General features: G+C 46.0%; 1 protein-coding gene across 1 annotated transcript; it reads right to left on the reverse strand.

The window, feature by feature from the left end:
• Positions 1–4,702: 4,702 nt before the first annotated feature.
• LOC118001889 (mitochondrial pyruvate carrier 1) lies at positions 4,703–21,790 on the reverse strand. Its single transcript, XM_034992060.1, has 5 exons — positions 21,607–21,790; positions 8,544–8,547; positions 6,295–6,391; positions 5,539–5,671; positions 4,703–5,204 (listed from the first exon to the last, which is right to left on the reverse strand). The coding sequence occupies exons 1-5, from the start codon at positions 21,675–21,677 to the stop codon at positions 5,180–5,182; spliced, it is 330 nt and encodes a 109-aa protein (XP_034847951.1). The 5' UTR covers positions 21,678–21,790; the 3' UTR covers positions 4,703–5,179.
• Positions 21,791–24,623: the final 2,833 nt, after the last annotated feature.

The following is a 24,623-nucleotide window of genomic DNA, read 5'->3' on the forward strand; positions in this document are numbered from 1 at the left end:
GGTAAGCCTTGGTGTGGAAATTCACAGCACGGTCTGTGGGAACTTTGGGGTGTCGTTATTACTTACAGAGAAGAGTCAGAAAGGGCACAAGAGAACTTTCACATCAGGACAAGATTAAAAAGTCAAACTGGGGAGGGAGGTGACGGTACTAGAAATAAAATAGTAAAAGGCAGAACTGACTTGTTTAGCCAGAACTCATCAGTTCTGGCCTGAAGCACTCACAGAGATTGCTCAGATGGGCCAGTCACCTCGAAACGCACGGGCTCACCCAGCCCCGATTTCCTGCACTAGGAAGACTGGCCCAGAGCTCCTGCGTCCTCCTTGTCCTCCTGGGAACAATCGGCTGCCAGAAGGCACACACCTTCGCCTGAGAACAAACGTGCACAATCGTGGGGAACGCCACACTGAGTATGTGCCTGGGCAACACATAGTGAGAGATTATTTTATGTGAATTTACAACTACTACCTGGAACTTACATACTTAGGACATGCACTCTGAGGACAAACTGTAAGGAAAATTTTGAGCTTTTATTTCATAGTTTCATCATTTATGGTAATAAAGGTGTGATTGTGAAACCATTTTTGTCTAGTTGGGTAATGAAGTGTCCGAGTTGTTAGAAATGGTGCTGTTCAGTACAAAAGATTCAACTGTGAAAATCAAAGAAATACTGTACTATATACAACAGCAGAAGTATCAGTACGGACTTACGATGTTTTAGAAACCTCTGTTTTAGTGCTGGGCGCCGACACGGCCACAAGGGACTGTCCTGCCAGCAGCGAGAGCCTGCAGGAGCTCCGAGGGTGGTGCACTCCATTCCCCACACATGGAGACGGCGCGGCCCAGGAAGGACGTGTCTCCATGTGGAGGATAGGAGGCACCATGCGCCAGATCATTTCTGCTGTCAGAGATCGGTGGGATCTTATCTGAAGATACCTTTAAAGGGGTTACTAGTGGCCAAAGGAATGACATTCGAGCCAAAAAGAATAACGGGTGAGGGGAATCAAAAAGTACGAGCTTCCAGTTATAAAATAAGCAAGCCATGGGATGTGATGGACAGCATGGTGACTGTAGTTAATAACAGTGTATTGAGTATTTGGAAGTTGCTAAGAGGGTCACCTGGGTGGCTCAGTCGTTAAGCGTCCGCCTTCGGCTCAGGTCATGATCCCAGGGTCCTGGGATCGAGCCCCGCATCGGGCTCCCTGCTCGGCGGGAAGCCTGCTTCTCCCTCTCCCACTCCCCCTGCTTGTGGTCTCTCTGTCAAATAATAAATAAAATCTTTAAAAAAAAAAAGTTGCTAAGAGAGTAGATCTTTTTCTTTAAAGATTTTATTTCTTTGAGAGAGAGAGAGAGAGAGCATGAGTGGAGGGGAGGGACAGAGGGAGAAGCAGGCTCCCCTGAGCAGGGAGCCTGATGCGGGACTCGATCCCAGGACCCTGGGATCATGACCTGGGCCGAAGGAAGACACTTAACCGACTGAGCCACTCAGGTGCCCCAAGAGACTAGATCTTAAAATCCTTATCACAAGAAAAAACTGTAACTGTGGCAACGGATGTTAACAGACTCTCGGTAATCACTTTGCACACATACGGACGTCAAATCAGTATGTCGTACACCTGAAAATCATGTCAATTACACCTCGATAAAAAATGATAAAATTTACCACTTACCGCAGACTTAACCCAAATTAAATCCTTCACAAATCCTACTACTTAGCCTTTTGACATCTGCCTGTTCACCTTGGGTCATAAGAGCCAGGATCCTGAGAAAACCCCATTTTCTGCATGAACTCCTGCTCCCCAGACTCTGCTCACTTTTTTTCTTCTGTAAACTCTGATTAAATTTATAGTTATTAGTCACAAACTTATAATCGTTAATTGCAACTTTATTGGGTACACTTCACTCTCCAATGTTGAACTTCCCATTCTGCTGGAGGCGGGTAGCTGTTTCAGACATTTTTCTTTTATTAATACTCTCCCGATATCTAAAACAATGCAGAATGCATGACAAGATTGTTTTCCTTTATTTTTTAAAAATACATAATTAATTATTTATTTGAGAGAGAGAGAGAGAGAGAGAGAGCACGAATAGGAAGGGCAAAGGCAGAGGGAAAGAGAGCATCTCAAGCAGACTCCTCGCGGAGTGCAGAGCCCGGCAGGGGGCTTAATCCCACAACCCCAAGATCACGACCTGAGCTGAAACCAAAAGTCAGACGCCCAACCGGCTGAGCCACCCAAGAGCCCCAGGTTGTTTTCCTGTGTGACATGAGCAGCCCTGATGAGTGAGGGGGACCTACCACCTTCTAGTGGGGGGGGGGGGGGGGGGGGGGGGAAACAAACAAGAGCCCCCCCCCCCCCCAATGGTTAGTTCAGGCGGGAAGGGCCCATGGGGCACAGAATGGTCACATCTGCCGCAGACAGACGAGCTTCCCGAGTTAGGAAGGCAGTTAGGGCCGCTCCTCACCGGGGCTTGGCTTTAGATCACGAGGTCTCGTGGTCTCTAAGCTTGCGTCCCCTCCAGACCTGCAAAGGGAGCTCATCTTTGAGGCCATCAAGTGACTTCTAAGTAATGTGACCTCACGTGGACCTGTGGGGACCTCAGATGTAAGGACTCGCACTTCCTACCTACTAGTCTGTAAACGCCCCATACAGAAGGATCCAGAAAACCCCTACGGAGCCAAGCTGCAGGTGTAAAAGGTCCAGGAGTGACAGCGCAGCCTGAGGCGGGCGGGCAGGACCAGGACCACCCCCACCCACGCACCCACCCACCCAGGCACCTGGGACGGTGCAGCGCTGAGCCAGGCCGAGGGGGGGAGGGGGGATTAGGAAACAAAGGGCGCTTATTCTCTGGTTTCCTCACACCGGCCACAGGCGCCAAGTGCAGGGACACAACGTGCAGGAAGCACTGGGCGACGGTCACCTCCTCCGCCCCACGAAGCTGACACAACGAGAAAGGAGACGCCTGTGTAGCCAAAACCACACGTTAGCCTCGCCGGCTCGTGCCAACCTCACCTTGGAAGCTCGACAGCGCGTTTGTGTCCTCGCCACCTTTATTATTGGGAAGGAAAAAGACTTCGAGCCCTTGTGTATTACTTCTGGGGAGAACGTCACCGGCGGTAATGAAACGTCGGCAATACGTCCTACTGGGCCTCTTAAGGTCAGTCCAGTGCGGCCTCAACCCAACCCCGTCTTTGCGTTTCAGCGGTGGGGCTGGGGCTGCGTTCCCGCTCCTGCGCTCCCGCCCCGAGCGGGCCTGTGGCCCGCACACCGCGCACCTGCTGAGGACGGGCGAAGGGACCGGAGCGATGACCACCACCGAGCACAGCGCCCTGAGCGCAGGGCGACCACCACCTTTTGTGACCCCCGCAGACCAAGCCCTGCCGGTCCCGGGACAAGGCAGGAGAGCCGGGGCTGGCCCAGCACGACGCCCGCGTCCCGGCGGCAGGAGGGCGCACAGCCAGCCCGCAGGCTTCTCTCCACAAGGCTACTGCCCGGCTGAAACCCCGTAGTTAGAAGGGTCCTTTTTGCTAACGAGCCACGCCGGCCATCGTAAAGCAGCCAAGGACAGTCAGAATAAAAGCACAAAGGGCGCCTGCCCCGGGCGCTCACGCAGGCGCCGAGGCTGGGCGAGATCCGGCCCCCGGCCCCCGGCCCCCGGCCCCGCAGCGCGGCCTCCCGGCCTCCCGCCCCCCCACGCGGGTCTCCTTCCGCAAACCCTCCGCGCACCCGTCCCCCGCCTTCGTCCCTGCGAGCGCTCGGCTCTGGGCCGAGAAGGCGGACGCGGGGCACCTTCGGGCGCTCTGGGGGAGCCAGGGACAGGCCCGGGCCCGGGGTGGGCGCGTCGCGCCTTGCCCCGCGGCACGGGGCTCTCGTTCCTTGAGCGACTTGTGCGTCCACACGTACTTCGCACCCGAGGGCTCGTCTGGGCCCTCTGCAGGCCTCCGGCTCGCGTGGGAAGCACCCGTGGGAGAGCAGCGACCCCGCCGGCCCCTCCGAGCCGCAGGGACGCGGCCACCGAAGCAGCCCGCAGCCGCGAGGTCGCGCGGCCTTTCCCGCTCGACGTCGGCGCCGCGGGCCCCGGCGAGCGGGGAGGCCCTTGCTCTCACCGGCACACGGGCCGGCCGGGCGGGAGTCCTGCCACGGGGCGGCAGAGGAAGGCCCCGGAGCAGAGGCGCGGCGCCGGCTGGCGTGGGCCGGCGGAGAGCGAGGGCCGGGAAGGCCTGGGCTGGCCCTTCCGGCGCCGCTGCGGTTGGGCTGCGTGCCCTTCACAAAGCCAGTCCAGCCTCTCGCCGCCCCGCGCCGGGTCGACGGCGGGGCCCCGCGCGGCCGAGCAGCAGCGCCAGCCCCGCCTGCCCCCCCCCCCCCCGGCCCGGCCCGAGGGCAGCTCGCGCGCCGAGCCCCGAGACGAGCCCCGAGACGACGCTTGGTGACCGGCCTCCACCCGCAGAGAGAAAGCGGCAGCGGAGAACCGACGCGGGGGCGCCCGGGCCGCCCGCGCCCGCCGCTGCCACGGGGACAGAGGCCGCCGAGCGTCCCCGGCGAAGCTGTTACCGCCCCGCCTTCACCGCACAACCGGGGCGGCCAGGCGAGGGCTGTGGTCGCCGTGGCCCCTCCGGCCGCGGGGACGCCTTCCCGGGAGCCCCGCTCTTACCCACGACGGTCTCTTCAGGGATATTCCAGCACAGCGAGATACTTACCGTACTCGTTTGACAGAGCTTTAAGTCATTTATTGCCATTAAGTTACAGCACTTGAATATACACGCCGCGTGGAAGCACAGACCCGTTCTCTACGGCTGGCGAGGACAGCGCGCGTGGCCAGCCGCGGTGGGCTCGTGGTCAGTAAAGACTTAAGGACTCCGAGGACTTTAGTGCTAAGAAGTACAAATTTTCTCTGTTCGGTCTTCCATTAAGTAAATTCTACCAAGTAATATACATATTACTGCAGATAAAACCATCATTGGGAGTTATTAAATTGATTGCATATTCTGAGCTACTCTTTATGAAAAGAAGTAAAACATCCGGTATGTGTAAGGCAGCAGAGAGTTGGTTTAGGGGCTCTCCGCTATTTCTAGAAAAATTGGTTAGTAAAAATAGCATTCAGCTGATTTTCCTTAGCAAGACTATTCTGAGCAGCGCTGGGCGACACTGTCCCTCCGCAGACCTGCTTTCTCGAGTTCCACTGTTACACTGATGCCTTTTTACTCATCCTGGAGACAAACACACAAAAAAATTCAATGAGAAACAAATTTCGCTGCCCACCCCAAAGGCCTTGGGTGCCGTTCAGAAACACCTTGACATTTATTTCAACTTATCATTTTATAAAATGTTAATCTGCATTGCATTCACTGGCCAATCAGGGTTTTAAATTCAGCAGCATATTTCTTCTTTCCCAATGGCACATTTTTGCTCCGAATCCGGCTTCCCCAACCGGTAACACCTGTCTCCGTACACACATTCACACCCAGCCCCCCAAGGCCTCGAGATTTGAGTTTCTCTCTCCCCAGCTCCCAAGACAGAAGCGATTAAATCGGATCTGCTTACTCGTGCTTGAGAAGGCGTCCTCCCTGGATGAGCTGGGCTACTTCATTCGTGGCGTGGCAAGCAAACAGGAGCCAGTTTCGAGGCTGAACCTTGTAGGCAAATCTCATGAACGTCAAGGAGTAACAACAGAGAGCTGCCACAAACAGCAAAGCAAAGACTCACAATCCAGCAGATTCGGAGCCGGTGTGATCACACATCGGTGGCTCAATCACTTCATCAGAAAAAGAGCTCTTCTGCTAAAACTTTCCACACGATAGAAGTTGTTGCTTAAACGCTCCCAAGAATGGGAAGCTCATCCTGTATTTTCTCCACTGTGAGGTATTTTACTTAGTAAACGTTTCAGGCACACGTTTGTTTGCTAGAGTGGGCTGTTTGCTCCAGCTGCTTTTTCTGTCCCCTTAGAATTGTTTGCAACCCACGGTCTCAAAGAATGGCCACTTAATCCCCATGAGACTTTTATGGTCAAATATCAGGATTCCAAATAAATTTAAAGGCACTTCTTCCAAACAAAGTGCAAGAGGACACATTCTTCAGTTGTGTGTACTAGATCTAAAGGCACACAGGACCTTAACACTTCCTGGATAAGTATTTCAAAGCACCACCGTTTTCTTCCTCTGCATGCACAAGCAACACCCTTCCGTGCCATCGTATATCTGTATGTTACTTTCCAACAGTGACTGTAGTATCTGGAGCTACAAACCTGAAATGTAAACAGGAGCCTAAAGTCCTCCCAATTATTCAAATCTGTGTCCTTACCAAATGTCATCCGCCCACTGATAATCTCTGGAGACTTTTTCATGTCATTGATGGCAGCAATGGGAAGACCCCAGTTGGCTACAGGGCCCCAGAAATGCTACAAAATGAGAGGAGGGGAGAGGAGAGGAGAAGGGTAAGGCGGGGTGTGAACACTGCAATTTCTTCTTTTAAACTATAATGGGAATGTTCGAAATGATTCTTCACGTTTACATCGTGCGGGTTTACTGGTTAACGGATAGCCGCTTAACATCTGGGCACGGACTATTCAAGGGTTTGCCTGGACATTGGAGGCTCTTCCAGGGTGAGCCCCGAGTCAGAAAGGACTTGGCCCTTCACCAAGGTCCGCATGAACTTCCAGCTTACCGGTAGGTAATCTCCGTCCCACTGAGAGAACTTTAAATCAGATTAACTTCTTACCCAATTCCCGCCAGCCGCAACTTAAACCTCCTTACAACTGTTCTCGATAATGTAATGTTTAAACTATCAAAATCTCTTTTTCAAATTTTCATTAAGGTATTTGTCAATCTCTCTTACAATGCCGATCCCAGATTGGAGATTGTTTCTGAGGAAGGCAACTTAAAAAGGGAGAACTGGCTTTTCAGCTCCTATGAGCTGTATTTGGATCAGAGAGCCTGGAAATCACTCAGAACCCCAGAGATACTAAGAAATTAAGACTGGAAGATACTTTCAAAGTCCTAGCAGCAACCTACGCCTGGAAAGGGCTCAACAGCTCTTCAGGCTGTGACGGCAGTCGTCCCAGGACCGCAAAACGACGTCCATGTTTAACGGCAACAACATCCAATCGACTGAAGTTCTGAGGCTGAACTAAGTTCAGTGGCTTCTCCCATTAAATTGAAAATTCTTTTATTAATGTACACTTTGCAATACTTTAAAGTATGAGAGAAACCACACATTGTTGGCTAAACACCCTTTTCAGTTATCAGACTATTATCAGTGATCCACTTCTGCCCTCAGAGCATTTAAGATAAACTCAGACTGCTGAATGCATTTCTAACACTGACCAGGAGTCATTAAAATCCGGAATTCCGTAAGAAGTAGGAAACCAGGGAAATACAAGAAAAGTAAATGAGAATTATGTCTGGCATGATAGGAGAATATTTCGAAACGCTTACATAACGCGCTTCAATGTAAGCAGGAGGCCCAGGCCACCAGGAGCTGTAAAGCGCCAGAGCCCCCACAGGGCCAGCAAGCTAAGCATGGAAGCGTCTACAGCAGAGTTACGACCCCGAAAATCAGACACAGCTGGTGTAAAGGATCTCGGAGGTTCTGGGGTGGCTAATGAGTCCTCTTGTCTTCGGACTGGATATTGTCTGAGGAAGACCCACACTTTTGGAACTGTTATTTCTTATACCTGGACGTGGGGTGGCCATTTCCCCTCCCTCTCCCCACCGGAGCTCTGGAGAGGTCTGGAGAGGGAGGGTGCCTCGCCTTCCCTTACCAGCTGCCTTCTGTCCCCACCTGTCCTTTTCCTGGGAGGCCCTTGCTTTCTCCGCTCCCTGTCGTGCCAGTGTCTCCCTTTCCTCCCCTACTGACCTGACCTTTCTCCACTTTGGTCTAGTTTCAACTTTTTCTAGTTCACCTCTTTCCGTAGATAGCTCTGCTCTGTGCGTTGGTCCAATGTCTACCTTCTCACGCATAGAGCTGGGGCTGGAACAGAGCCTGGAGAGTTCTCCACCACCAGGCACAAAGGCGTCTCCACCCACAGCCAGGGCCAAGGAGCAGGACCATGGCGTAGATCTGACACCTCAAGTAGCCCTGGGGGGCTTGTGCTCAAAGGGTGGCGTCACAGGTTCTAGTGTGAGGACTGTTACACATGAACAGTTCTGCAAGTTAGGGGCGGTATACACACTTGTGATGATGAACATTGAGCTACACTTCAGACAGGTTTCTTAAAAAGAACATGAAAGGTAAAAATGATCTCAACACTAGTTTACTACAATATCCAACCTTAGAAAGTTAAGACTGCATCCTTTCTATCTAGTGCAAGCTTCTAGTTCCCACTTCCCTGTTTGGTCCAGCTCAGCAGTCGATGCACTGGTCCTGCCAGGAGTGAGCGCCCCGAGTGGATGAGGACCACCAAGGGGCCACTGGGAGAGCCACCAGGCATGGCGGCCGCATCTGCATCTGCATCTGCTAGCTCAAGCAAAGGAAGCCAGGTCTGCTGTCCATAAGTCTGGCAATGCACAAAGCCTGCAAGAGCCTGAAATAAAGTAGAACAGTGTTCTTACCGTACTATTTTGTGAAGAGTCCCCAAGGTTCAGACAGGAGAGATGTGGGAGGGGAAAAAAAAAAAAAAAGATCAGATGCTTTGGAAGATTTCAGTTCTTAGGTTACTTCAACCTCACACGTGTGTTCAAGTTTCAGCAGCAGAACGACCAGCTGAGCAGGACGCATTCCCAACAACTCTGACCCAGCGAAATTAAACCTCAATTTTATGAAAATAAACATAAGCCTTAGAGTGAAGCTGTCCAATAGAAATATAATGCAGGTCACCACTAGGAGCCACATATGTAATTTAAAAATTTCTAGAAGCCACATTAGACGTAAAAAGAAGCTACAGAATTTTATTAAGTTTATTCTAACATATCAAAAATATTTTAATGAATATGTACTCAACCAAAACTTAGCAATGAGATATTTTACATTCTTTCTTTGTTCTAAGTGTCTGAGATCTGGTGTGTGTTGACATTCATGGCGTGTCACTTGGACAGGCCACGGGGACGATGCTCTGCTGCCTTCTGCGGCCCAGGCTTGCACACGGCATTTCTCTGGAAATGACGAGAAGAGAACGGAGTGCTACAGGACTCTAGCAACAGTGAGCTCGCCATTTTTACTAACAGGTTATCACCAGAACGAAAGCCCCTAAAAATAGTCATGTAATTATACATTTCGTTCACTTCAAAACTCTGGAACCTCAAACAGTGCCTGGCATTTACAAGCATTCAGGAAGTGTTTGTTGAATGAATGAGTAGCAAAAACTTTCAACACTGTGTTTTTCTGAATGTTAAACTTGGTACCGTTTAAAAACACATCAAAAGTTTTATAATGAATTACTTCTATTTCTGACATGGGAATTCTTTTTGCAGGATATAGCTTAATTGTTCTGTACAGCAAAATCTTAAAAGTTTACATACTGAAAGAGTTAATGAAGTAAAATGATAAAATCCCTTATAAACACACATCCAAACGGCTCTTCTCACCATTTTGACTTGGAGGTTGAGAAGGTTCTAATTTCCAGCATGAAAATATTTGTTGACAGTGCTAATAATATTCTTCAAATAGGTTCTATTATGAAATACAAGAAGCCTAGAAAGAGCCTTTCAAAGTTAAGTCAATTGTTAGAACAAATTATGTTTCAACTGTGGTAACAGATGGTGTTACCCAAGACTACGTCACAGGAAGTCCAAACTGGGCAGGGTGCTTTGTGGCAGGAGGGGTGGGCCGCCTTACTGGATCAGTGTAACCTAGCAGACTGTGGGCTACGCTCAGCTGCAGTGTCACCACTCTTTGTTGTTGCTAGTTTCAGAGGTAGGATTTAGTGATTCATCAGCTGCATAAAACACCCAGTGCTCATCACATCTCATGCCCTCCTTCATGTCCATCACCCAGTTATCCCATCCCCCTACCACCTCCCCTCCGGCAACCCTCAGTTTGTTCCCTAGAGTTATGAGTCTCTTATGGTTTGTCTCCCTCTCTATTTTCATCTTTTATTATTTTTCCCTCCCTTTCCCTGTGTTCATCTGTTTTGTTTCTTAAATTCCACATGAGTGAAATCATATGGTGTTTGTCTTTCTCTGACTTACTTCACTTAGCACAATACCCTCTAGTTCCATCCACAGTGTTGCAAATGGCAAGATTTCATTCTTTTTGATGGCTGAGTAATATTCCATTGTGTGTGTATGTATGTGTGTGTATACACACACATACACACACACCACCTCTTCTTTACCCATTCATCTGTCGATGGACATCATCTGGGCTCTTCCTGTATTGTGGCTATTGTGGACATTGCTGCTATAAACACTGGGGTGCAGGTGCCCCTTCAGATCACTATGTTTGTATCATTGGGGTAAATACCCAGTAGTACAATTGCTGGATCGTATGGTAGCTCTACTTTCAACTTTTTGAGGAACCTCCATACTGTTTTCCAGAGTGGCTGCACCAGCTTGCATTCCCACCAACAGTGTAGGAGGGTTCCCCTTTTTCTGCATCCTTGCCAACATCTGTTGTTTCCTGACTTGTCCATTTTAGCCATTCTGACTGGTGTGAGGTGGTATCTCATTGTGGTTTTGATTTATATTTTCCTGATACTGATGTTGAGCACTTTTTCATGTGTCTATTGGCTATTTGTATGTCTTCTTTGGAGAAATGTCTGTTCATGTCTTCTGCCCATTTCTTGACTGGATATTTTGGTTTTTGCAGTGTCATTATTCTTAAAGCATCTTTGTTCAGGATCTGAACAAAGAACCATATTTAATTAGCCATAAATTACCAGTGGCACATTTTTTCCCACAAAAATATTTTAAAAGATGTAGTTTTTAAAGCCTAAAATGTCAACTTGGAGATAATTTAGTTTTCAATTCAGAACTCTTCCTGAACTGTACCCTACCCAGCAAAGTTATCATTCACAATTGAAGGAGGGAGAAAGAATTTTCCAGACAAGCAAAAGCTAAAGAAGTTCATCACCATTAAATTAGCCTTAAAAGAAATGGGGTTAATTAGCAACAAGAACACATAGGAAAGAATAAATCTCACTGGAAAAATAAATATATAGCAAAGGTAAGTGGATTAATTACTTATAAAGCTAGTATGAAGGTTAAAAGACAAAAGTAGTAAAAATAACAATGATTACAATAATTAGTTAAGGGACAGACAAGAAAAAATATGTAAAATATTGCAAAAACATAAGGGGGGGTACGTTGAGCTTTAGAATGAGATCAAACTTACAGTTGTTATCAACTGAAAACTGACTGTTACAGATATGAGTTGTTATATATTAGCCTCATGGTAACCACAGAGCAAAACCTAGAGTAAATGACAAAAAATAAAGGTCACCAAACCACAAAGAAAGAGAGAGAACAATGTAACAGAAAACTACAAAAATATCCAGAAAATAAGCAAAATGGCAATAAGCATATACCCACCAACAATTCCTTTAAATGTAAATAGACTAAATTCTTCATAGCTGAGTTGGATTAAAAAAAAAACAAGATTCATCTATATACTATCTACAACACACAAACTAAAAGGATAGAAAAAGATTCCATGCAAATGGAAACAAAAGAATGTAGTTATCTATACTGATATCAGACAAAATAGACTTTAAAACAAAGAGGGTAGTAAGAGACAAAAAAGGGTGTTACATAATGGTAAAAGGGTTAATCCAACAAGGGGACATAACAGTTGCAACATAGGAGCATCCAAATATATAAAGCTACTATTAACATACCTAAAGGGTGAAACAGACATCAATTTAATAACAGAAGGACTTTAATACCTTGCTTACATCAATGGATAAATCATCCAGATAAAATTGGTAAGGCAACATTAGCCTTAACTAGCAAGTTAGACCAGATGAAGTTAACAGACCAGAAAAGAACATTTCATCCAAAAGCAACAGAATACATATTCTTCTTAAGTGCACACGAACATTTTCCAAGATAGATCATGCTACTGAATAACTGATAGGTCAAAGAAGAAATAAAAAAATGCCTTGAGACAAGCGAACAAGGAAATGTATCATACCAAAATTTATGGGATGCAGCAAAAGCAGTTCTAAGAAAGAAGTTCAAAGCAATAAATGCCTACCTCAAGAAACAAGAAAAGTCTCAAGAAAAGTCTCAATCTAACATACTTTGAAGAACTATAAAAAAAACAAAAGAAGCCCAAAGTTATTAGAAGGAAGAAAATAACAAAGATTAGAGCAGAAATAAATGAAATTGGAACCAAAAAAGATAAAAGATCAATACAACTAAGAGCTGGGTCTTTGAAAAGATAAACAATACCTTAGCTAGACTCACCAAGAAAAAAAGAGAGAACTCAAATAAAACCAGAAATGTAAGAGATATTAAAAGTGATGCCACAGAAATACAAAGGACTGTAGGAGACTACTATGAATAATTGTACACCAACAACTGGACAACCTAGAAGAAATGGATAAATTCCTAGAAACATACAACCTACCAAGGCTGAATCAAGATAAAATAGAAAATCTGAACAGACTGATTACTAGTGAAGAAATTGAATCAGTAATTAAAAACCTCCTAACAAACAGAAGTCCAGGACCACAGAGCTTCACTGGAGAACTCTTATAAAAAACATTTTACAAGGCCAGCATTGCCCTGATACCAAAACCAAACAAGGATGCCATACAAAAAGGAAAATTACAGGCCAATATCCTTGATAAACATAGATGCAAAAATCCTCGATAAAATATTAGCAAACTGAGCTCAACAATACATTAAAAGGACCATACACTATGATCCAGTGAGATTTGTTCTAGGGAGTCAAGGATGGTTCAACATCCACAAATCAATGTGCCATATACTGCACTGTACCACATTAACAAAATGAAGGATACAAAAAATATGAGCCATCTCAATAGATGCAGAAAAAAAAATTGACAAAACTGAACACCCATTTATGGTAACTCTCAACAAAGGAGAAACAGAGACTGTACTGATAAAAAGTAACTGAACATAATAAAGACCACATAAAACAAGCACACAGCTAATGTCACACTCAATGGTGAAAAGCTAAAAGCTTTTCCTCTAAGATTGGGAACAAGGATGTCTACTCTTGCCACTTTTATTCAACATAGTATTGGATGTCCTAGCCAGAGCAATTAGGGAAGAAAAAGAAAGGGCACTGAAATTGGAAAGAAAAAAAGTAAAACTGTTACTGTTTGTGGGGCCCCTGGCTGGCTCAGTTGGTAGAGCACATGACTTTTGATCTCGAGGTTGTGAGCTCGAGCCCCATGTTGGATGTAGAGATTACTTAAAAATAAAATCTTTAAGGAGCACCTGGGTGCCCAGTCCGTCAAGTGACTCTTGATTTCGGCTCAGGGTCGTGTGACTTAACTCCGAGAAGGGCTCCACATTCAGCAGGGACTCTGCTTGAGACTGTCTCTCCCTCTCCCTCTGCCCTCACCCTGCTCATGTGCTCTTTCTCAAATAAATAAATCTTAAAAACAAAACAAAAAAAAGATCTTAGGGAAAAAAAAACTGTTAGTATTTGCAGTTGACATGATATAAAATAGAGAGAACCCTGAAGACTCCACCAAAAAATGTTAAACAAATTCAGTAAAGCTGCAGATCATAAAATCGGTATACAGAAATCTGTTGTTTCTTTACACTAATAATAAACTATCAGAAAGAAATTAAGAAAATAATCCCATTTACAACTGCATCAAAAAGAATAAAACACCTAGTAATAAATTTAATCAAGGAGGTGAAAGACCTGTATGTTGAAAACTATAGATACTAGTGAAAGAAACTAAAGACACAAACACAAAGCTATTCCATGCTCAGGGTTGGGAAGAACTAATACTGTTAAAATGTTCATACTACCCAAAGCAATATACAGATTCAATGAAATCCCTATCAAAATTCCAATAGCATTTTCCACAGAAATAGAACAATCCTAAAATTTGCATGGAATCATAAAAGACCTTGAATAGGCAAAGCAATCTTGAAAAGGAAGAACAAAGCTGGAGGCATCAGGTTCGCTGATTTCAAACTATATTACAAAGATGTAGTAATTAAAACAGTATAGCATTGGCATAAAAACACAGATCAATAGAACAGAATAGAGCCCAGAAATAAACCCACACATATTTGGTCAATATATTTATGACAAAGGAGCCAAGAACATACAATGGGGAAAAGACAGTCTCTTCGATAAATGGTGTTGGAAAATTGGACAGCCACATGCAAAAGAGGGAAACTGGACCATTATCTTATACTAGACACAAAAATGGATTAAAGACTTGAAACCATAAAACTCCTAGAAGAAAACTAGGCGGTAAGCTCCTTGACAGTGGTCTTGGCAATGATTTTCTGAATCTGACAGCAAAAGCAAAAATAAGTAAGTGGGACTCCATCAAACTAACAAGCTTCTGCACAGTAAAAGAAACCATCAGTAAAATGAAAAGGCAACATATTGAATGGAAGAAAATCCTTGCAAATCATATAACTGATAAAGGACTAATATTCAAAACAGTAACTCATACAACTCAATAGCAAAAAAAAACCCAGCATGATTAAAAAATGGGCAGAAGATCTGAATAGACTTTTTTCCAAAAAAGACATACAGATGGCCAACAGGTACATGAATAGATACTCCACATTCACTAATCATCAGGAAAACGCAAATCAAAGCCACGAGGTATCACTGCACACCTGTTACAATGACTACTATCAAAAATATTAAAAGTAAGTGTTGGCAAAGATGTGGGGAATGTAAACTGGCTGTGCACTGTTGGTGGGAATGTAACTGGTGTGGCCACCGTGGAACACAGTATGGAGGTCCCTCAAAAAATTAAAACTGAATTAAATATGACCCAGCAATTCCACTTCTGGGTATCTGAAGAAAACAAAAACACTAATTTGAAAAGCCACGTATACCCCTATGTTCACTGAGGCATTATTTACAAGAGCCAAGATATGAAAACAACCTAAGTGTCCCCTGATGGACGAATGGATAAAGAAACTGTAGTACATATACAATGGAATATTACTCAACCGTAACAAATTTTACCATTTGCTACAAAGTGGATGGACCTCAAGGGCAATACACTAACTGAAATAAGTCAGAGAAAGACAAATACTGTGTGATCTCTCTTATATGTGTAATCTTAAAAACAAAACCAAAAAAATAAGCTCAATAGATACAGAGAACAGATTGGTCGTTGCCAGAGGCAGGGGGTGGGGGATGTGAGAAATGGGTGAGCTGTTTTGTTAAGAGTTTAAATAAGCTGAATAAAAATTCAAAAAGAACGTAATGTTGATTACTTAGTAATTTAATGACTGTAAAACAATCAGAGAATAAAATAATTCTAAACAACACTGGTAAATACAAAAATCCACAACTCAACATCTCTTAATTCTATGTCAGTTGTCCAAAACACGAATCAACTAAGTCAGAAAATCTGGAATGCATATTTTTGCAGAGCCATGCTAATGAAAAAAAAGAAAAGCTTCTTAGCGTGTATGAATATCTGTTCCAAAGAATGATAAATTTATAAGCAACACACAAACTTCAATTTGGGGAGAGTAATGTAAAACTGTAAAAAAAAAAATACCCCTCGTTTTGGGGCACCTGGGTGGCTCAGTCAGTTAAGTGTCCCATTCTTGATTTTGGCTCAGGTCATGATCTCGGGGCCATGAGATGGAGCTCCGAGACGGGCTACACGCTCAGTGCAGAGTCCGCTTGAGATTCTCTCCCTCATCCCACACCCCCAACCCCTTCACCAGTGTGCACGCATGCTCTCAAATAAATAAATCTTCAAAAAAACACAAAAAAACCCTTGATTTTTCTCTTTATTTGGTATGCTGCCTTTATTTCCATGAAGTTAAAAAAAAAAAAAGTATAAGGGTCTTTCTTCTTGTGTTCACTTACAACCTTGAACTCTCAGGGGGAAACTCAACCTTCCCGGCTGAGGATGATGGTGGAGGTGATGAAGGACAACCACCATGTGTTTTTTAAAAACAAAACACCAAAAACCTTATCTTGTTTTTCTCTTTAATCTGGAAGTGATTGGTAGGTTTGAGATTTCCTCTAAGCTCATTTTTATTTTCATAATGTCTCCTGAACACTGCAGACAGTACCTGTTAGCTTTCTCTGAAAGCACTGTTAGTCCACGTAACTGGTCACTTGCTTAGATAGTACTAAGGGGTCCAAGTGACAGCCTCATACGGTCTTTTTAAGCCACTGCTTACAGTAAAGTGGGGTAAGAGTCTGAGATGCTCTAAGCTGCAGTTCTTCTGCAGCCTGAAAATGCTCACCTATGTCTTATTGTCACCAAGTTTTACCAGATTTTCTAATTCAAGTTAAAATGAGGAAGTTTTCACAACTAGAATGGGTGATGTTCCACTGGACCATTTGCTGGTCCAAACTAACTGAACAGAAAAGACCTCTGGAAACTGGACTGTACAGACAACAAGGCTCTCTTGTGGCCAGTTCTGCTTCAACACTATCTACTTCATGAGATGTCTGAAGGTCAGTTATATAGCGGGGAAGGAAAACCAGGGGCAGGGTACCAGAAGCAGCATGGCAGAGAGGAGAGGCACAAAGTACCTCACACCTTACTTCTTTTCTTTTTTAAAGATTTAATTTATTTATGAGAGAGAGAAAGAACGAGCGGGGGGGGGGGGTGAGGAGCAGAGGGAGAGGGACAAGCAGACTCTGCGTTGAGCACAGAGCCTGACACAGGACTCGATCTCAGGACTCTGAGATCACGACCTGAGCCGAAATCAAGAATTGGACACTTAACTGGCTGAGCCACCCAGGCGCCCCAACCCTACTTCTTTTTGAACCATTTTTGTGCATTACTATCTTCCTCTAAATCCTAACCCGACATTCCCGCTGTGGCTCCACAAACTTGGTGTCCAGAGGGTCTCAAGTTTGGTCTAAATATTAATTTCTCGTGTGGCAAGTGAGGTGTTGGACTATCAGACACCTAAGGTCTGTTCCAGCTCTGCTAGTCTATCATTTGGGAAGGGGTCCCTGTTGTTCTACTGGAACTTCTCACCTGGGTAGTAAGAAATCTTCAAAGCTTTCCAGAAAACAAGGAGTTAAAATTAGAATAGCATACCTTATTAACTAAAGAATATTCATGGCAAACAACCCATTAATTTCAGATTTCTAAGTGTGCTAACAGGCTAACGAATTTAAAAACACTCCATGACCTAGGTTCTGCTTAAGAAAACATCCTTTACATGTATATATCCAAATACATACATACATATACACATATCCATTCACCTCTCAGGAAGGGGGGTAAATCTGTAGAGTAAATCTGCATAGACTGCTACTGACTCAATCATTAAAGCATATGTCCTACACCTCACAACTTCTTTATTCAATCTTACTCTTCCTAACCAAAATTCCGGACAGGGAAGGAATGCAAGGACAGCAAGGAATGAGGACAGAACGGCAAAAGCAAAAAGAGCTATCTTTTTTTTACTCCATCAAGAAGGTATATGAAGAATTAAAAAAAAAAAAAAAAAAAAAAGATAGGGGTGCCTGCTAGCTCAGTCAGTAGAGCACACGACTCCTGATCTCAGGGTCACGAGTGCAAGTCCCACACTGGGAGTGGAGATTACTTAAAAAGTAATAATAATGACAGAGGTCCAGGAAGTTCTTGATGCAAGATCCTCATTAAGGTAAGAAATCATGAGAGATGGAAGGCACCAAAAAGAGGGTACCAGAACCCAGGGAACTAAACATGGAATACTACTCTTGTCAAGCACTACGCTATGTTGTTAAACAGCTACCAAAGCACAAAAGGTAAGTAATTGCCCAGGACCACACAGCTAAAAATTACCAGGGCTAGGGTTCTAACTCATCATTTGGGTTTAATAATACTGTAAATCACTTATAGTAAAAATTGTAATTATTTAATAGCAAGACCTTATTTAATTGTCCCTGGTTGTCCTGGTAATGCCTTTTACAGCTGTTTTCTTCTATGCTGGATCCAATCAAAATCCACACACTACCTATGGTTAGAGCCTGTTTCCTTAACTCCTCTTTCTCAGTGAAAAAAAATCAACATTTCAAAATACACTCGGAGGGGTGCCTGGCTGTCTCAGTCGATATAGCATGCTACTCTTGATCTCAGGATTATGAGTTGGAGCCCCATGTTGGGTGTAGAGATTACTTAAAAATAAAATCTTGGGGCACCTGGGTGGCTCAGATGGTTGGGCATCTGCCTTCGGCTCGGGTCATGATATTGGGGTCCTGGGATCGAGTCCCGCATTTGGATCCTTGCTTAGCAGGGAGCCTGCTTCTCCCTCTGCCACTCCCCCTGCTTATACTCTCCCTCTCTGGCAAATAAATAAATAAAATCTTTAAAATAAATAAATAAAATCAAATCTTAAAAAGAAAAAATACACTTGGAAATCCACTTTAGTAAGAAAGACATTTCAATTTTACTCATAAAATGTGATTGACAGAACTTTAAATATCTGTATGAGATATGATTTTAAATTTTTTCTGAAATGCTCAACTATGTTATTAAAATAGTTTTTAAAATTCTGGAACAGCTTTAGTTTAGAAAAATCTCTATATCCCTTCAGTAGGCTGTAAAAAAAATCCAGATCTTCAGATGGTAGGGAGTGCAAAGTAGATAGAACAAGTTCTCGAGGAGATGAGAAGAACCTCATTTCTGATCTGGAAGAGGGACACAATGAAGTTTTCTTCTTTATGCTTCATTCTTCTTTACAAAAGCACAGCAGGGCTGTGAGCAAGAAGCCTGGAAGAACACAGAGGGAAAACTTTCCTCTGCTAAGTTCTAGGAGGAAGAGTTTCTCTTTCTAGGAGAAAAAGCTTACATAAAGATCTGGTAAGAGTTCAGATACCAGCCTCAAACCTCCATCACTGGCAGCGCCGGCAGGAAACCCCACTGCGCCAAGAATGGTATGGAGTACACGCCTGGCAGCTCCCTCCACCTACTCCCCTACTCAGTTCACAGAAGTAATTCCAGGTCAGAAATCACAGAACTTTATGCCTCACACTTCAGATTTTAACTTTTTCTGTAACAGTATACTGTGTTTCTGCTCACACACAAAAAATAGAATATTAATTGAACAGTGATTTGGAGTTTCTGAGTATTTTCACATCCCTCATCCAGTTTAATGTTCTCAAGAACCCAACCAGACAGGGCAATATCATTAAACCCATGTCATAGTAACCGAGGTCCAATGGGATTAGACTTGCTTGTGATCCCTTGGTTAGGAGTGGTTCTTCTGTCTGGTACCCTAGCAGGCAGCTCTCTTCCTGGACACTGCAATTCTCTTCTTTTCCTCATTGAGTCAAAGCTTAACTCAAAGTAACACTGGAAAAAGTATATGCACAGTAAGCCACATGAAGTTAATCTCAGGAAAAAAGGTTAAGCCATATGTCAAAGTATTTAATGGAGAAGCCTGGCTCTCAGAAACCTATCTACTAGAGGAAAAAAGAAAAAGAAATAGAAAATAATAGTAAAAATAGTAATAGAAATAAGAAATAGAAAACCAGGCTCTCTTCCTGGTTAGGAACAAATTATTCCTATTACATAATTCCTATTATCACATTACATAACACTATTACAAACATTAGGTAACCATCAGTATTTTTTAAAAATATGAATGAGTGTAATCACTTTATTTTTAATTATTCTGTACAATTTTATCCCTAGCTGTACCTAAGGATTAGGAAGGCTCATTATCCAAAGCAGAAAACATTAGTAAAAAAGGTAACATTCAAAGCCAGAGAAACTTAACTGCAGGGACTGAGAACATATCCTCGTACTACTACTTGCTCAGATTTTCCCAACACATTAATCTGATAAATCACTCTGCTCCACAGTACTAAACATCTGTCTTAATTAATCACAGTCCTATTTATTTATTTATAAAAATTTTTTTTAAGATTTTATTTATTTGACAGAGAGGCAGCAAGAGAGGGAACACAAGCAGGGGGAGTGGGAGAGGGAGAAGCAGGCTTCCCGCCGAGCAGAGAGCCCTACGTGGGGGCTCGATCCCAGGACTCCAGGATCATGACCTGAGCCGCAGGCAGAAGCTTACTGACTGAGCCACCCAAGTGCCCCAATCACAGTCCTATTTAAGTACAGAAACTTCCTATCTGGAAAGTCAGGAGTGAAGCCTGTTTCCAAATTTACTCTATCATTTGAGACTGAATTCTCTCTCTCATGGTACTGCTCTGTAAAATTAGAAGTAAACAGTATTTGCAACAAAGTTCAGGCCTTAAAAATTAATCCTTTTTATACTGGCAAAAATTCAGTTGCCTTCACACTGCATCCTTTGGATAGTTGTACAGGACTTATTTCTCCTCAGCTGTCATCACTTTGCTTCTTTACCACACTATTAACTATTGAAAGAAAAAAAAAAAAAGAACAAACCCAAAACGCGGCCCTACACCTACCTAAGTTTTAAAATCACAACCCAGGAAAACTAAAAATTATACCCCTAAAAAAACCCAAAAAAACAAAAAACTATTTAAAACTGTTTCAAAGTTATACTAAATATTCTGAAATAAAAGCAGGCGCCTCAAGATTCGAGGAGAAAATAAAATACAACAAGTGTGTCTTCAGGCCTTTACTCGCAAACGTCCTTTGGTTCTAACTGGAAAGGAAATCGAGTAAGAGAAAGTATGTCCTTGGAGATACTCCACTTTGGTTGGCAGAATATTCGTATCTAAAAACATGTGAGGGGCGCCTGGGTGGCTCAGTCGTTAAGCGTCTGTCTGCCTTCGGCTCAGGTCATGGTCCCAGGGTCCTGGGATCGAGCCCCGCGTCGGGATCCCTGCTTCTCCCTCTCCCACTCCCCCTGCTTGTGTTCCCTCTCTGTCAAATAAACAAATAAAACCTTAAAAAAAAAAAAGTGAGATTTTACTCCCTTCCCGGCTTTGACTGGAAGTCTTTCAAACGAAAAAACCGAAAGCCGAGCTGGACCCAGCATTTGTATTTCCGTGGCCGCAGGACAGGCGTTCGCGCGCACCTGCCGCGCACCTGCGCTCACCAGCGCTCTCACAGCGCCTCCCACTGGCGCCTTCCAGCCCCGCATCCCGGCACCGCCACCGCACACCTGGGCGCGCAGCTGCCGGACAGGTGCACCAGGCCCCGCCCGACTTGGAGGACTCGGCGACTTCCAGCCAAGAAACCGCGCCGGGGGCGAGGGTCCTCTCGCTGCCGCCCCCCGCCCGGCCGGCTGCCGCCCCGCTGCCCCGTCGGTCCCCCGCCCGGCCGGCTGCCTCCCCGCTGCCCCGCCGTCCCCCGCCCGGCCGGCCCCTGCCCCGCTGCCCCGTCCGTCCCCCGCCCGGCCGGCCCCTGACCCGCTGCCCCGTCGGTCCCCTGCCCGGCCGGCCCCTGACCCGCTGGTCCCCCGCCCGGCCGGCTGCCGCCCCGCTGCCCCGCCGTCCCCCGCCCGGCCGGCCCCTGCCCCGCCGCCGCCCCGCCGCTCGACCACCGCCCCGCTGCCCCGCCGCCCGGCTACCGCGCCCTTGTGGCTCCGCGTCCCGGGCGGCGCAGACCCGACCTCCGGGAGACCTCGGTGGTTCCGGGGGTCTCGTCACCTCATGAGGTAGTCCCGAAAGTCCTTGCTCCGGACATAGTCCGCCGCCCTCCGCACCAGCGCGCCCGCCATGGCCGTGCCCGACACCAGGCCGCCCACACTGCGCTCGCCTCCGCTCCTCGGAGCCCAATGACACCCAGCCTAGCGGACAGCACGGACACCGCACCCGGCCGCGGGCTCGCCTCACGACAGCCGGCTCCGCCTTACGGCCGCGCCGCATCGGCCGGCTCTCGGCCTATGGGAGGACGCGGGGCTGGAAGTGGCGACGCGGATTGGCTCGCTCGCGCCGCACACCTTCTCACCGCCCCTCCGCGGCGCTCGGGGGCGGGGCCTGCTGCCGTAAAACGGCCGGGGCCCGCCGGGGATTGGCTGGCGGTCCCTCCCGGCGCGTTGGGGGCGGTCCCGACGCCGACGGCCGGGTTCCTGCGTCGGCATGAGGGTGTGTGGCCGCGTCCTCGCAAGGGCACCTTGGCCGGGCCCCGGGCCCGCTGGGAGTGTGAGATTCCTCCACAAACTTCCTTAGGTTCGGGTCTTTGCAGACTTCTGCGGGCCCCAAGTGAAGACGATCGGGTCCCTTGAAATGCCTTTGGGGAGGTGTAGGGTACCGGGAGCACCACTGGCAGGAACGTAGATTGGATGTAACCGCCTTGGGCTCTGGGCGGGTGCTTGACATTGACCAAGGACGGACCAGCAAGCTTGTGCAATTTCAGATGCACAGCATTGTTTTTAATACGCTCTTTAGAGCCTTCTGTTAATTTCCCACTGCATGGAGGACAACGAGCTAGAGACTTCCAATAAAGGAATATATAAAGGGAAAAATGCCTTGCTGAGCCCCTAACCTGGGACCTGAGTCCGGTTCTGTTTTACTCTGAGAGCCATGCTTTCCCCATGATTTCATGTTGCCATGAGAAGGACTTCTTCCACGTTAATATGTATCTTTGCTACTTTAAATATGGAGCAGGGATTGGGACACCTGGGTGGCTCAGTGTGTTAAGCATCTGCCTTCCGCTCAGGTCATGATCCCAGGGTCTTGGGATTGAGCCCCATGTCAGGCTCCCTGCTTGATGGGGAGCCTGCTTCTCTCTCTGCCTGCCTCTCCCCACTGCTTGTGCTCTCACTCTCTCTGACAAATACATAAAATCTTAAAAAAACAAACAAAAATAAATACGGAGCTGGGGCGCCTGGGTGGCTCAGTCCTTTAAGCATCTGACTTCGGCTAAGGTCATGATCTCGGGGTCCTGAGATTGAGCCCCAGTGGGGCTTCCCACTCATCGGGGAGTCTGCTTGTCCCTCTGCCCCTGCTTGTGCTCTCTCTTTCTCTCAAATAAATGGATAAAACCTTTAAATATGGAGCAGGCTATATGGTCCAATGTATAAGAGAACATAACAGTAGGCAAGAGATCCAGCTACATTATTTCATAAAACTTAAGAAAGGCCTAAACACCCTACATGGTCCCTACACGGACAGAGTATAGAAGGTAAAAATGCAAACATCGCTGAATACTTTGAGTCCCAGGTTTGTGGAGGAATCTCACACGCCCATCCAAGTTCGGAAATGACGATCACACACGGGCTGTCCTCAGCGCTTCCCCATTGACTGTTAGGAACAGGATCTGTGAGCTCACACAGATTGCCGAAGTCAGAGTGGGGGAAAGCTGGCCCAGTTACAGAGCACCTGCATGGGCCAGAGTTGTGTAGGCAGCTTGCACACGCTGTGTGTCCAGGGCAGTGCTTGGGTTTGTAGGAGGGTCGGGGTCCCCAGTTGGGTGTCCCATGCGGGGGTTCATGGCAGGCAGTTCTGCGATACCTCATATGGTCGAAGAAATCTTCTATATGGTAGTAAACTAGCTACATTTTTTCACCTAATTCTCAAAATAGCAAAAAAATAAGGAAAAGAGGAAACAGTAGATGTGCTTATGAACTAACACACTTCATTTCACATGTTTTCTTCTGGAAACAGGGGTTATAATGACCATTTTGTCTGTCTGGGAGGGCTATTGTGATGACGAGGCAACTTTTGAGGCGCACTTAGTGGGTGAGAAAGTGTTTTATAAACAAAGACGTGTTGCTTTGTCCGGCTGCCCACTTTTATTCCAGCCCAACACCTGCCTTTCTTTGGCAGTTAGGGAGGCACACATAAGTTTGATGGCTTTAGTAATTTAAAGAATGTAGTAAATAAGTAAGCCGAGAAACTCGGGAGTTCAGTGAGAACTGGGGACACTTGCACTCAGAGGCCTGGGCACCATCTGGAATATGAATGTGTACTGTCTTGCCAAGTTATCTCTTGGGTCCTACCTGTCATGAATCCGTCGTGCTGCCCCCAAAGCTTGGTGAATGCTTTCGGATTAGCAGCCCATCCCCATCCACTTTTTTCCAGGCTCACTGTTCCCATAGTGTTCCTACAGAAGTCACAAAGAAACAGTTTCACAGGCAAGGAAGCTTCACTTGGCAATTCAGGAATTTCCTAGTGAATAAATGGTGAAGGATAAAGGAAACAGAGACATCACTATTTTGCATTCCCTACTGTAATGAGTGATTGAGGCCACAAGCTTCCCAGGACACTAAACCCAACAACTGAAAGGGGAGAGGGAACTGGGTAAACCACGGGAGGCAAACTGTCGCTCCCAGATTGCTCGCTGCTGGTTTATGGGGAAAACAAGCCAACACGCTTTATTATGAGTATAGGCAGCTTTCTCCAGTGCTGTGTTCTTGGGACCCTTGGGGGAAATTAAGCCATGGGGGCGGGTGGGGGGGAGGGGGTTTCTTGGTTCAAGGTATTTAGGAAACTTTGAATCTGACAAGGTTCATTTTTTTTCTGCTGCACTTCTGAGAGCCTTTACTTAGGTCACCTGAACTGTGACAGCATAAAAGAAGCTTATCCCATGTAGCATTTCCCAGATTTCCTGAACCATGGGCCTTTTCGGAAGGAGCATTGTGTAGGATTGGTGGTCGGAGGGTTCCAGTGTCTGTGTGTCCTCCCAGCCAAGGTGTGCCCGCAGAAGAAACCGGACCTTCAAA

This window comes from Mirounga leonina, unplaced genomic scaffold, assembly GCF_011800145.1.
Source record: "Mirounga leonina isolate KUSES-001 unplaced genomic scaffold, KU_Mleo_1.0 Mir_55, whole genome shotgun sequence".
Lineage (NCBI taxonomy): Eukaryota > Metazoa > Chordata > Mammalia > Carnivora > Phocidae > Mirounga > Mirounga leonina.

Coding starts and splice junctions, on each gene's coding strand:
- LOC118001889 (XM_034992060.1), bottom strand. CDS start 21,677: ATGGCGGGCGCGCTGGTGCGGAGGGCGGCGGACTATGTCCGGAGCAAG. Junction 5,672..6,294: donor CAGTGGGCGGATGACATTTG/GTAAGGACACAG, acceptor TGTTTGTGGCAG/CTCTCTGTTGTTACTCCTTG. Junction 5,205..5,538: donor GGACGCCTTCTCAAGCACGA/GTAAGCAGATCC, acceptor GTTTGTCTCCAG/GATGAGTAAAAAGGCATCAG.